Genomic DNA, 13,914 nt, shown 5'->3' on the forward strand with positions numbered 1-13,914 from the left:
TTACAGACTCTGGAAGAGTAGATTTTTAAGCCAATGATGTCAAACACATAAAACTTTTTCTTTCTTTTTTTTTTTTTTCAAAACAAGATTAGAGGGAGAACAAGCCTCAAAGTTTTAAAAAAATTTATCCCCAAACAAGTCGGGCAACCTGGGGGTGTTAACAAAGGCTGTTAGCATTACTCTGCATTAACCCCCCAGGATTAACACTCAACAGGATGAAAAAGTTTAAGAACCTCAATAAATTAGGGTCTGTCATCACTCCTCCTCTCCTTCTCCAGGTCCAGGTGTTGCTCTACTACCTGCAGCATCCTCCGATCTCCTTCGCCGAACTCAAGCGCAACACGCTCTACTTCTCCACTGACGTCTAAAAAAAAAAAAAAAAAAAAAAAAAAAAGCCGCCACCCCGTCGGGGGCTCCGCCCGGACCGCGAGGGTGACGCAGCGCGACTCCACCCAGACCTCGGACCCCACCACCCAGCGCTCCAGCCTCAGCTCTGCTCCCAGCAGACCGCTCGTCTCTGCTGCCGTCCCTCGCTTCTCCCATCTGAAGAGGAAGACGAAACGCTTTCCGGGGGCGGTTTCGGAGAACGCTTTCCGGCGGCAACGCGACCGGCCTCTGTGGGAGCACACCGGGGAAATGTTCAGACGGGTGTCTGGTTGGGGGCGGGGCAGAGACCACAGCCTGGAGCAGTGGACAGGACAATGTCTGAGTTTATGTTTCCTGATCAGAGGCATTCCAGAAAAACAAAACAAACATAAAAAAAAAAAAAAACGGCATTTACGTGTTTTATAATAATGTTCCTCATTTGTTTCTATTTCCTTTCTGGTTTTTCCTGGCTTCGTGTGTGCGTGTGTGTGTGAGAGAGAGAGAGAGAGAGAAAGTAGGACTGTGGATGTCTTCCACTGAGAGCGTGAATTTGTGTTAAAGGGACTAAGCAAACTTCCGAGGCGGCTGGAAAGCCATTCCAAGAAACGGCAAGGATTGTCTCCGCTGAGTCTTGGCCAAAATTAGCCCTATTTATTTTGAAAATATATATATAATATTTGTGCCTGTACAGTTTTGTGCAACTAGAGACGCTCTCTAAGGAGTCTGTCTTTTTGAAGTTTATCCAGGTAGTGATGTTTCTTTTTGTTTTGGTTTTTTAGACCGTTTTTTTTTTGTTGTTGTTTTTGTATCACCGCGTGGTCGGTGAGCCGTTCTGAGATAAATCTGCCAGTTCAGTTCTGATCACTTTGTAGACGAGCGAGGGCACACGAGGGTTGACGGCGGGCGGGAAGGGGGTGGGGGAATAACACCACAAACGGAACAGTTGGCTTTTATTTTCTTCCTCTGCTTCTTCTTGCATTTCAAGGCTGTTCCAAGTGTGTGTTGCTGCACCAGTGTTATCTGTAGGACGATTTTGCGTAGACGCCCTCATTGCATGTTCAGCTTGTCGGTGAAATCCAGCCGGGTAACACAAAGGTCGGTCGTCTCTGGGAAGGAGAACGAAGAAATCGATACAAAGCCAACCTTTCTGCTATCAAGCCTACATATCTTAAGAAAATGCAAGCACTGCTAAATGAGTAATATTTGATATTTTTAATATAAGAATAAAAAGAAACAAAAACTGTTGTATTTTACTTCCTTTGAGAAGAATTTCAATATGCTGTAATATTGCGACTAAATGTCCATGTGAACTTTTTCCCTCTTTTTAAGTAAAATAAAAAAAAAAATATTGAAGCACTCACTTTGTGTCTGTTTGTGAAAATTATTAATGTAGATTTTCTGGGGTTTTTTGTCACCCTTAATTCTGCAGATTAATACACTGTTAATATTAAAGATTACCAAAGTAAATAAAAAAGCGGTTTTTAAAGGATGATTTTAATTAAAAGACGAAAAAGAGATCGAAACATACCTGGTCTTTGATAAAACGTTAAATAACTGAGATTAAACACAGACTAGCTATCCGCATCCAGGTCCTGATCACTACCAGAAAGAAGAAATCACTAAAGAGAGGTCAGTGCAGTCACAAGCGGTCGAATGCGGCCATAAAGGGTCAGAACCCGGTGATTCCTTGTGCCGGTACCAAGTCTGGATAAATGCAGATGTGTCAGAAAGAGTATCCAACATAAAGCCTAAGATAAACCAAAACCTCGCAAATGCTACATTGCTGTCGTTGCTGCCAAGGACGGAACGACCGGTTATTAGCTTTAGGGGTCAATAACTCTTTCTCGTGAGGCCAGGATTATGTATTCCTCTATTAATAAATTAAGTAGTGATTTGAAAACTGAAAAAAAAGTAGTCTTTGACTGATATTATATATTTAAACGTTGAGGAGTGACAAAAATACAAAAGAAATCAGTAACGAGTTTTTCATAACGCTGTCTTCCCATATTGGTAATGATAGCTGCTTAGAAAATGGTGTTTAGATGTGAAGATGGTGATAAATATTTTAACAGCATTAAATAACATCATGTATCAGACCTGTTGTTTCCAGCAGCCACACTGATTAGGAAAACGCTTCAGAAATGCTTCTCGACGTTTTCAGCTTGTTTGGAGACTAAATCTGCGCATGTTGCACCCTCTAGTGGCCAATATCCGTCATTGCTGCCAATGACTCTTCCAAATGCCACCAGCTCACGCAGACTTTGATAAACATTAATTTCATAGGTCCATATGTTAATTTCTTTAACTAATCTTATAGAGCCACCAGAAAGTATTTACACCTCCGTCACTTTTCCCACATTATTGTTGCAGAATCCTTAAGAACAGATCAAACAACACTTAATGACAAAGTAAGAAAAAACAGAATTTTTTTTCTAAATTTATGGAAAAATATAAACAAAAACATAACAGGTTAGTATTGGCACCTATGATGTTCCAAAATGATCTCTAAACTGATCATCCAGGAGATCCTCCTGCAGCTGGAGTTCACCAGTGAATCCTATAGACTGGACATGATTTAAAATTGAATCACATCTGTATTTTACATTTAATTCACTAAAGAAAGAAAATGTTTGGTTGAAGCAATAAATATACGCCTATATTTCTAAATACATGCTAAGCATACATCACTGCTGCCACCAACTGGTTTGGAGGGGAACTGCAAGTTTCAGAGACGTGATCTACCTTGTAGTTAGTGATGGATTTTATTTAAGGGCATCACTAAAGGGGTCTGAGGATAAAAGCCCGTTAAATATCTTTACTATGTTTATTTTTGTAAGAATGAGGACAAAGAGCATTCATCCTCTTATCTCCTTTAATTCATAATCGGGAGCACAATGATAACTAGTAGTGCCATCATACTGTACACACAGATTGACAAAGAAAGAGGCATTGCATGTTTCAGAAAATTCCTGAAGTCAAAAATTGAAACTAGAATACCTCTTATTGTTAAAATTACTGAGTGAACGAACCACTTAAAAAAAAAAAAACTTTAATATAAATAATCCTACTTGATTACATCCTGTCAATTTATATAACGAGTCTGTAACCAAATAGCGGGTTTCCGGGCCTCGGTATCAGGACCCGGGTGCGGAAGTTTCTTTGTTCATGAGATTCTGTGACTGGAGACGCAGGAACATCCCCTACAAGCGCTGTTCAGGTCCCAGCAGAGTCCCTGAAGCCAACCTTCGTCGACGTTCCTCTCTGTGCCCCGGCTTCCTCGCAGCAAGTCCACATAGAAAACAAGTTCTCGTCCGTAAAAGCCTCTCGTCTCATCGCAAGTAATATTCGATGGCAGCGGAGAATGCAGCAAATCCTCCACATCCGAGGACTCCGGCTTTGAGACCAGCTGCGCGACGGACAGAAGAAAAGGAGAAATAGAGAAACGACATGAAGCGGAGCCCAGTTTTAGGGTGAAGCCAGTGGAAAAGGAGGAGGATACCTACCGCGGAAGCCTATGGCTCCTCCGGTCACACAGCCACTGTACACCGCATTCTTCCAGTCAGACTTTCCTCTGTGCTGCAAAGCAAATGGATGCAAAAACACTGATGGATTTACCTTCATGGGGACAGAGACACAACAACTGGAGGACAAAGACTGCGGTTTCCCCTCCAAAGTCGTATTCGATAAATTAGAATACAAGTTTAGATGAGGCCCGTTCGTCGGGTTAAAAGTATGTTTTGAAAATAACTTTTACGCAGGTATTAAACATACTTTTCATTAATTTCACATTTCTAAATTTTTACATAATTTTTTTATTTGTCTGGTGTAATGCTCTAATTTTAAATCTCATCTTTTCGTCACCTGCAAGTGGAAAATCATAATTAATAGAAATAAAGGCTTTCAAACATACATCTGTGTCAGTAGAGTGCTGCATCATTACAAAGATAATATATCTTTCTTATATACATTGTTTGTTTTACATTTAAATATGTATCTATATGAATGGTTAATTAATGCTTAGATGCTAATGGTATATTGAATTAACTTTTCAGAGAAGGGGTAGACTATAAAGATATTTTTTTCTTCCACCTACTTATCGTTCAAAACTTTTGTAACATGTGATATGTTTATTTTCAAGTGTAAATGAATGAAATAAACAGACAGATCAATAAATATAATGTGTTTCACTTTGTGATCAAGTTCCTGATTTAAAAGCCCTTTTGAGTAATATTCAGATTTAATCAGCAGAGGGCGCTCTAACACCTTTCCTCAGAGGTTAAAACGGCAAGATCGATATTTAAATATCTTGGTAAAATATATTATAGATACTTTACAATAATAATAATTTTTAAAAAATAACACACAATCAAAATGACGATACAAAATGTCACATTCGGTGTCACGTCGGACAAAACCGGAAATGATGCCACTCACTGATTCAATGATGCACTCGGTGCAGGAAAACATGGCGCCCACAATAGCAAAGTTCTTGGCGTACGACATGCCCCTCTGGCCCATGTCTTTCAGGACTTCTCGAGCCGTCGGCGTCCTCAGGGGGTCTTTGGGGTCGAAGCCGACATTGGTGTCGATACCAGCTGTGAACACACCAAAAGCTCCTCCGAGGACAAACCCTGTGGAAAGATAAACGCTCCATTATCAGATACAAATAAGGAGTCACTAGAAGCGAAGAACACACTCTCATCAGCGTTTTCAGAATCATCTTTAAATCTGCCTCCCATTTTGTCACGTTACAACCAAAAGCTTTGCTGTTTTGCATTGGAATTTTACCGGACAGGCCAAACCAAAGTAATGAAAAACCGTAAAAGGAACATGATGCATGTGTTTTTTGGCTTGGTTCTTCTTTGCGAAGCAGCTAAAGCTGTGATAACTCCTCCAGAGTTACCCCTGGAGGAATTCTGAAAGTTTATTTTCATAAATGGTTCAAACATCTTGGTAGGTTTATGTGATCTATTATTCCTATATCTATTTTTAAACTTCTCAACTTGACCCCTGACCTGTATTCGTCTTCATGATGCGGTTTTGTTTACTAATGTTCCCCAAAGAACATCAGAGGTTTTCACTAACAACTACGTTTTTCTTAGATTAAATGACACACAAATTATGGACTTTATTAAAAATAAATTGTAAGTGACTTCTAAAAGTTGGCTGCTCTGGATTTTATGTTCCTTAATACGGATCTATGCCACATTGATTTTCTTCCATTTGAAAGAAAAGTGACAACCATAAACCATTTTGTATTCACTCATAACCTAATTATCCCCAGGTGTGCGGTTGTTTACCTCCTACACAGGCCAGGACCGACTTGAAGGCGCAGCTCTCCATTCCCCTCTCTATCATCTTCTGTTCGTCGCTTTTCGGAGGCACCGGCAGACCCCCCATAACTCCGGGGCTCAGATCTTTAATGGGCCGCTTCTCCCCTACCAGGTGCTCCAGAACCATACTATACTGGATCGTTGGACTGCCCATGGTCGGAACCGAGGAAGCTGGACCTGTAGAGTCTGAGGCAGCAGCATCTGCAGCCCCCGTGGACGCGGCCATGTTTCTCAATGACACTGCTCTATGTAAGTTTAGCTGTGAGCTGATAGGGTGCAGATTCGCCGAATTATTTTCTAAGCGCAAGTTAAGTTTTGGTGGGTAAAATGTTTGTTTTCTTGTAGAAAAAAAATATATCTATGATCACGTGAAGAAAACACAACTTGAAACATCATGTCTCTCTTAGTGTCTTAGTGTGTATATTTTTTAAAGTCGCCACTGTCTCTTAAACTCCCATCCGCACATTCGACATAACAGCCAAGTGTGTGTGCTCATTCACAGTCAGCCGATGAATCATCTTGCATAAGGGGCAGACGAAGCGGTGTGGGAGGAGATTGTCTTTAAAACACATAGCAGATCATTTTTGATAGCGGCATGATATCAGAGACAATGACAGCGGCGTGATATTCACCGTTGACAACAGACTTATGCAGCAATAAGTTGTAAATAAAGTATTTTTGAATTGAACTGAATTGAAACACCACTCGGACCGCCTGCTGGTTAACACATGGTGTTTTATTTATCAAATTCCATTAATTTATTTGCTTTTTCAAATAAAGCAAATAAATCAATAAACAGTCACTGAAAAAGCGACTGTTTATTGATTTATTTACTTTACCAAACATTTAAAGCCACTGTTTTTCAGCTTTTTATTTCCCTTTGTTGATCAATCTTGGTGAACAAAAGTTGATGTCATCTCAACTTTTGTTCTTGACCCAAAACCATCCTTGTATTTATCTGAGTCACATGGTCTAAGTTAGCTTCCTTTAGAGGTTTTGCCCTCTTGCGTACTGCCCTAAGCAGTGGCCCCAAAGAGAACGATACCCACCCCTAATTTGATATCTGCTTATTCTTCCTTCTTGACCAATTTTGTGTGCGTAATCATTTTCTTTGCATGAATTATATAGAGGAAAGGTGAAAATTTGTCAAACTCCAACATGTATTTATTTAAATCATGCTCCCTCCCCACACACGCATAGAATATTGCTCACCCTTGATCTTCAAATAATTCCAGACCACAAGTTAGGAGTTGTTGTGGTATTTTAACGTGTTTCATCTCAAGAAACTCATATCCATCAAAATAAAAATCAACACTTTCAAAATGGAATAAAAGATTATTGGCCTTCCTCTGTCTGAACCTCTGAGGTAGCATTGGATTATATTCCTGAGCATATATAATTAGGTTTACCATGAAAAATTTGGGAGATTTGGGGAAGAAATGTAATGCCTGGTACAAAAGTGATCAAAGAGCAAAAGGGTTATTGCTCACTGATGTACTAACAGTTGAGGTTTGCTGGAAATGAATTAATATTGAATATGTGAGCAACAGTAAAATAGGTTAATAGGTTAGGTTAATAATGACTTTTTATTAGAAATGTAAAATAAATAAATAAAACTTCGCTTTGGCAAACAACATGCCATTGTTCTTCTCACTCCAGGGCATCAAAGAAAGCCAAATAATCTCAAAGTTTGACCATATAATACAGAGATAATACTGAATTTCAGAGTCATTGATGCCCAGGTTTATTTCCTTTGATCAAAGGTATACAATAAGTTATATAAACTTATATAAAATGCCGTTTTACTTGTTATTTTTGTCCTGTCCGTTTCTCATTTTTGAAGCATTAACGACTACGTTTCCCAGAAACCTATTCGAGCACTGCGCCAAATCATCCAGCACGCGCTCCACCCACCGGCTCAGTCAGCGGGTGTCACTTTAATGACTCGCGTGAGCGAGGCGGCGGCGGTAGCAGCATCACAGAAAGCAGCAGCAGCAGCAGCAGCTCCGCCGCATTAGCGAACAGGTGAGGAGAAGAAATGGACTACATGTTTCTATCTTTTTCTCACCTTACAGCTTTCCTTAATTTTTCTCCAGTTCACTCAGGTAAAATCCAAATATTTTAACGTTACTGCTGTCTTGTGTCTGACATTTAAGAAGGAGTCTAAGTTGCACGGGACCGGTGTTGGCTTGGCCGGGGCAACACCGACGCAGAAGTGACTGTAGACGGTTGTTTACAGTGTTAGTGAGAGTAATTTTGGTTTTCACGGTCATTTTATAGCTGACGTGTTTTCTCCTGCTTTATATAGGATGATAGAGTCCAAGGACATGTTGTTTCCAGGGTAATTGGACCTGGAACTGGCTGTATTCTTGAACAGGTGAGGGGAATCTCGCCTGCAGGATGTTGAAAGTCTACAGGATGCTTCAGATAATTTAGTGAATTTCGCTGCACCGGCGGGGTTTGTGTGCTCAACAGGGTTCCAGCTCGATCAATACATCCCATCTGCTCGATCAAACATCTGCTTAGTTTCTTTAATTGTTGTCTAGAGACAGAAACCTAATTCTCTGATAGACTAATGTTTCTTAGTCTATCAGAGACTGGTTTTGTATTGCTTTTTTACAAAACAAATAGGCAAATCTTCCTATTTGTGTATATTTTAGAACTCAGTCTTTTGTATTAATTTCTTTGTTGACTTGGCTATATGTTTTAGATCAATATCCTTCTGAATGATCCAATAACCCATTTTCAGTTTACTGGAGGGTCACCAGACATCTATTTATAATGCCCCAGTATTTCAAGAAATCCAAGCACTACAGTTCTGAGAGAAAAGATCCAGGCCCAAAGTATGCTGGATGATTCTCCACCATCCTTATCAGAGGCTATGTGATGCTTCTCCACATGTTCATCATTTTTGTCATGCCAAACCATTTTTGAATGCTCAGTATTTGAAACATGCAAATAAATAAATACCTTTTTATTTATAATGCCATGTTTAAATACAGTTTAAACAGTGCTGTACCATCATATCTAAAACTATTATAAATCGCAAAAATAAAATCAACAAACCTTCAATACTGATCATATCAAAAATGTTAGGAAAAGGCCTAGATTTAAAATATGTTCTTGTTTAATTGAGAAAGTCATAATAGAACGGCAAGTCTTTGCAGGATGTTTGAGTGTCATCTGGAAGAAACGAGTGAGAAAGACGGAGAGATTCTTTATGCCTTTTTAAGAAGTCATAATCTGCCAATGGAAAGTATTTTTATGTCTCTCTAAAAAGAGAAATCTTCATGTTTTTATTGACGTCTGTATCTCGTTATAACAAGATACAACTCCAGAATTTATTTCCTTGCTCTGGCAGTTTACCGCTTCCATAAGTAAACATGTCCAGCACTGTGAATACATATTTTTCCAGTTGCTATTTAAATAGTCAAACTTACAACAGAGGGCGTAGCTTTAAGTTTAAACTCTTTTAAGTTGATTTAGAAATCTCGTCTCAGCAGATTTCAAAGCCTTAGACCGAGGTGCTGCTGGAACCTGCTGTTAAAAATATTTAAATAGATTTGCCTTGAGAATTAAAATGTTCCAAGAAATATTAAATCCATTAGTTTTTTTCTCCTGGTGCTTTTTAAAAATGTTGAGACATTGAATAAATGTCAAAAAGAAAAAAAAAAAGAACCAGCTTAGCAGCTTAAGTTTTGTGTAAATTGTTGGTTTTAGTGCCAAGTTGTGTCCAGACCACCTTTGGGAGCATCAAGCTGTTCTTCCTGGTGTGATCAGCGAACCATTTGTTTCTCATTAGATCATTACCTTTGTAGTTAAACGAGCCATTGTTGCGTTTTGTGCAGCAGTTTTCTGAAAGGTTGCAGTTTCTGTCTTTAATTGGCCCGTCTAGAAGGTCTGTCCTGACTATGTTGTTTGTGACTCTGCTCCTGCCACGTAAACAGATGGATCATTATTTTATTCATAATGAAGATTCTTCAATAATAAACAATTTTTTAAATAACTATGAAGGATATTTGTATCTACAAGTGGGGAACAAAGACAGTTTGAATTTGAGAATTCATGTTTTTGAAGAACTCCACATCCATCTCAGTGTGGAGGGTGCTTGGCATCAAGTGGACAATGGATTACAACACTCCCTGTTTTCTGTTGCTTTTGGCAGAAAAGATGAGAGAATTCTAATATAAGGACTTTTCTTTAGGAGGCTTCCACTGCATATTTTCTTTATAGAATGACATTAAAGGGATGGTATTATGTATTTTCTGATGGTTATATCATGATGTTATCTTATTCCCTCATCAAAAACATGCCTGGGGTGTTGCCTTGATTCTTATATGCATGTTTGAGAAATCCTTTAATCTCCCACGGCAACCATTCAGCTGTGCAAACGCCTGGTTGGACCTAGCTCCACCTTTGGGGTGCAGCTTCTTCCTCAGAGCTGCGATTTCCAAGCTTCAGAGCTTCCTCCTTACAGAGGAGCCCTCCCCCACTAAACACCCACTCAGATCCTTCAAACTAGCCAGCAGCGATTAGCAAACACCTGGTCGAACTGCGCATCTGCTGAGCTCATTATACGAGCTACGTCTCAGAGCAGCGCAGGTAAAAACTTTGTTAAAGGGTTAATAGAGGAGCAATATCATCAGGATGTTGTGATGACTTCCTGAAGGTGGAGTGATTGAAAGACCATGAGTTTTTAAAAAGACAAAGGCCCAATTTCAAGGTGTTAAATTACGAAATCTAAAGGAAAATATAATCATATACATATATACAGCATATATATAACAGCTGTAGGTGATCTAGTTACCTTCAGTTGCTAAAATGGCACTACGTGTCTGGGAAACGCATAATACCGCCACCTTAAAGACTCTGTTTTTACTCATGGTTAATTTGGGACACTGTCTGCAGGATCCAGGCTGTTTTCAGGACAGGCTGTTCTTCTAAAAAGCCGCAGGAAGTGCAAGTCATATGGCAGTCTGAGCAAAATCAAAACATCCGATTTTGTAATTGCTCATTTGTTAATGGAGCCGTTTCCTCAATTTGATTTGGACTGGATCTGTCCAGCAACTAACATTCAAAAGTAAAGATATCAGACTAAGAACTGCAGCATCTACAATCTGGAAATCCATAGGATTTTCTTTGTTATTGATGGAGGTAGTTATGAATGTCCAACAGCAAGGAGCTGAGAGTTTCTCAACGACTCCTCTCATCTTCTGTTCAAGTCATTATCCAAGCAGTTCCTGTCATTGCTGTGCTATTTATAGCCAGGGGTTGTGTGGGGAACGTACACATCCAGCTGTATAGTGGCGAAACTGTCCTTTTATTACCCAGAAAATGTTATCTCGTGATCTCCTTGACTGCTCTGCTTAGTGGGAGGAATTCGAGCCTGTGTGAATGTGAGATGCTGAGAGGGGAATTCAAGGTCCCCGTCTCAGTGTTGGGGCAGACTCTGAGAAATATCTCCCACCAGCGCCGGTGTCCTGGAAACGGCTCACGTTGAAGGTGCTGCGGAGGGACGGCAAGGAGAAAACGAACTGTTTTCCTCCCACTGTTGGTTCTGAGCGAATTGGCTCGGGACGGGTAACTACATTCGCAGTGACCGTGTCCATCTGGTGAAATAGAAGATGCTGCAGTGATGTTCTTCTCTATTCAGAGATGCCAAATTACTTCTGTGGAAAAACACACACTAGTAGTGATGGATTACTGACTTAATTTAACACTTGGGACATTAATCTCTGTCTCGCGTTGGCAAACATTCAGCTGCCCCGATACTGAAGTGAAAGAAAATTATCCTAGATGAACCAACCCTGGTTTATATGAGGTTTATGACTGATTAGATGAACCTTACATTCGCTTTACAGATATCATAGTATCCCTTGGTTTTTGTACTTTCAGATCCACTTCTGTTCTCCAATATTTTATGTTTTTGTCCCTTATGGATATAGGTAACACAAGAATGCTATTCAAGGATGCTATTTTATTGCTTTTGTCTTCTGAACACAATTGCAGTTACATTGCTCAGCAAAAGTATTCCTATCCGTTGGACCCATTCACATTTTATTATTCTACAAACAGAAACTACAATGCATTTCATATGTGAAAGACAATATCCTGAGTTATGGATAGTCCCAGAAAGAAGACATGATGTAGCACAGCAACTAGGAAGCTGATGCCAACTCTGGATGAGCTGCAGAAACTGAATCTGTTGTCATGACAACTTTTGGTCACACACTCTTCAGCTCCTTCTTTTATGACAGCGGTAGGATGAAAGCCATTGTTACCGGTTTGTCGCAAATCATGTGGGTTACACTGCCAACATGTTGAACGAGGTTCTGACCAAAACTGAACTATGTGGCCTGCATGTTGAATGACATGAGAGGTGGAAAGAGTAGCAGTGCACATCATCCACGTGCTAGAATGGCCCGAGTCCTGAGCATAAATCCAACTCAGAATCTAATGCAAGACATATAAAGTCTTGCAACAGACTCTTTGCAAGACTTGTTCACAGATGTTCTCCGCAAACATCAAAAACTTCAGTCTCTAAATGTGCAAAGTTGCTAGACATTATCCAAAACACAGTAGCTGCAGGGACCGGTGGTTCTACGAATGATTAACTCAGGAATATAAATGCTTGCCACCGTTTGCAGATTGTCCAGAATGTAGAAACCCATCTGTGAATTACTTTGTGTTGATCCATCACTTTATATTTCAAGAAAAAAACATAGAAGTTTGTGGTTTTAACCTGACAGCATGTATGAAGATTCAAGATGCATGACTGCTTTAGGAAGGCATTTTGCTCAGGGTTTGTTTTTATTTTTTCTCATGTGAGATGGGCCTTCCTTATCAACTGGTGATGCTCACAGTAAGACAGTATAATAATCATAAAATACTTCCTACAGACCTTTGTTACCACAAACAACTCATGCAACCTGTTTTCAGTTAGCAGTAGTTCACAAATACATCAACCAGGCCAGAGAAGAAGGACTGGACTCAACAGAATAATGTTTTCAGAAAACTGACTTTGCAGCTGCTGAAACATAATGATCCTATATGTTAGATTTTTATTACACTTATTACCATTTTGCTAGAGGATGCATCACAAATCAGCACCTTAATTTATAGGTTTTAATAGCTTTTTTTTGTATAAGAGCGTAAAACGTTTCCAGCAGTCTCTAATTTATGCAGTCAGAACGCTGATGAGCCTTAATCCTGGATCAGTTCATAACGGGCTTCTATCAGACTCTGGAAAATCTTATCAGCACGTTTGAATTTGTTCTCCTTGTGGTAATACTTTTGACAATACAAGATGGTCTGAGGCGGTAAAGAGATGGGATGCCAGCAGGGCTGCCTGCATTTTCTGACAGCATCAGCACTGCTGTTAGATTTTCCCCTGAGAGAGGGTTTTTTTTTTTGTTTTTTGCAAAACAAAAAAACATTTAAATGTTGCTGTCATCAGTGTGGACTGTCAGAAGTGCAGAGCATTCATTTGTGTTCGTGTCAGATATGTATTTCAGTTGAGCAGCTTGAGATAGCGGTAGTCCATGCTTATCTCAGAACTCTGTTTGAGATGGACTGTATGTATAAACCCACTCATAAACAATATGTTGCTCTCTCTGGCTGCGTTCCTCTGACTTTATACACTTTGAATCAAAATAAATGTGTCATTAGGTTGGTAAAGACAAGTGCAAGGTGTTACCACCATGAAGGTTTTTAAATTAACTCAAGTTGTTCTACATTTAAATAAAAAAAAAAGACTCTTAATATCTGTTTATTCATGTAGAGAAAATTGACTTACAAAGTGTGAGTCATCATTGCTTATTTTCTGAACCATCTAGTTGGTTTTCAGTTGCCAGAAAGTCAAACAGCAAACCCGTTGGACAGATAGTGGGGCTTTATTATTAATAGCTGTGTCCTCTGAGGTCAGTGTGTCGGATATCCTTGTTTGTCTCAAAGCAGTGTTCAGCTCCCTTTCCTGTGTGTTAATCCACTTCACTGCGGGAAGAGAATAGCTTTCATAGCTCTCTGTAAGAAATTTTTAAAGTGGACTGAGGTATTCAACATTATTTGAGAATAATTTAACTGGAATTCAAAAAAGCAACGTAGCATAGATTATTAAATGTTGCCTTTTAGGGCGGTTGCCCTTGACTGTAATAACGGATACTTATGTTGGAAGGTGAGTGGTTCTGATTAGCAGAGTGGAACTCCATTTAGAAAT

General features: G+C 39.5%; 3 protein-coding genes across 6 annotated transcripts in view; 2 read left to right on the top strand and 1 right to left on the bottom strand.

The window, feature by feature from the left end:
- Nucleotides 1-1,726, top strand: part of abr (ABR activator of RhoGEF and GTPase) — a 127,030-nt gene extending 125,304 nt beyond the window's left edge. For all 3 annotated transcript variants that reach the window (XM_088012263.1, XM_088012264.1, XM_088012265.1), the window contains one exon: nt 279-1,726. In XM_088012263.1, the coding sequence (XP_087868389.1) occupies nt 279-368 (90 nt within the window). In that variant the 3' untranslated portion in view covers nt 369-1,726. The remainder of the gene's footprint in view (nt 1-278) is intronic.
- Nucleotides 1,727-3,220: 1,494 nt separating this feature from the next.
- Nucleotides 3,221-5,925, bottom strand: timm22 (translocase of inner mitochondrial membrane 22 homolog (yeast)). The gene is made up of 4 exons (XM_014989698.2): nt 5,667-5,925; nt 4,801-4,997; nt 3,870-3,942; nt 3,221-3,772 (listed from the first exon to the last, which is right to left on the bottom strand). Exons 1-4 carry the CDS (start codon nt 5,923-5,925, stop codon nt 3,696-3,698), a joined length of 606 nt encoding a protein of 201 aa, XP_014845184.1. The 3' UTR covers nt 3,221-3,695.
- The window catches only part of specc1 (sperm antigen with calponin homology and coiled-coil domains 1), an 86,286-nt gene continuing 78,234 nt past the window's right edge, over nt 5,863-13,914 (top strand). The window contains exons 1-2 of one of the 2 annotated variants that reach the window (XM_014989694.2): nt 5,863-5,948; nt 7,565-7,724. Coding sequence is in view for 1 of the 2 variants with exons in the window: in XM_088012266.1 (XP_087868392.1) it covers nt 5,934-5,948 (15 nt within the window). In the remaining variant the exon portion in view is untranslated. The remainder of the gene's footprint in view (nt 5,949-7,564; nt 7,725-13,914) is intronic. The other variant, XM_088012266.1, reaches the window with a different exon arrangement.

The sequence above is a fragment of the Poecilia mexicana genome, unplaced genomic scaffold (genome assembly GCF_051168715.1).
Source record: "Poecilia mexicana isolate PSO_F unplaced genomic scaffold, ASM5116871v1 scaffold_14, whole genome shotgun sequence".
NCBI lineage: Eukaryota > Metazoa > Chordata > Actinopteri > Cyprinodontiformes > Poeciliidae > Poecilia > Poecilia mexicana.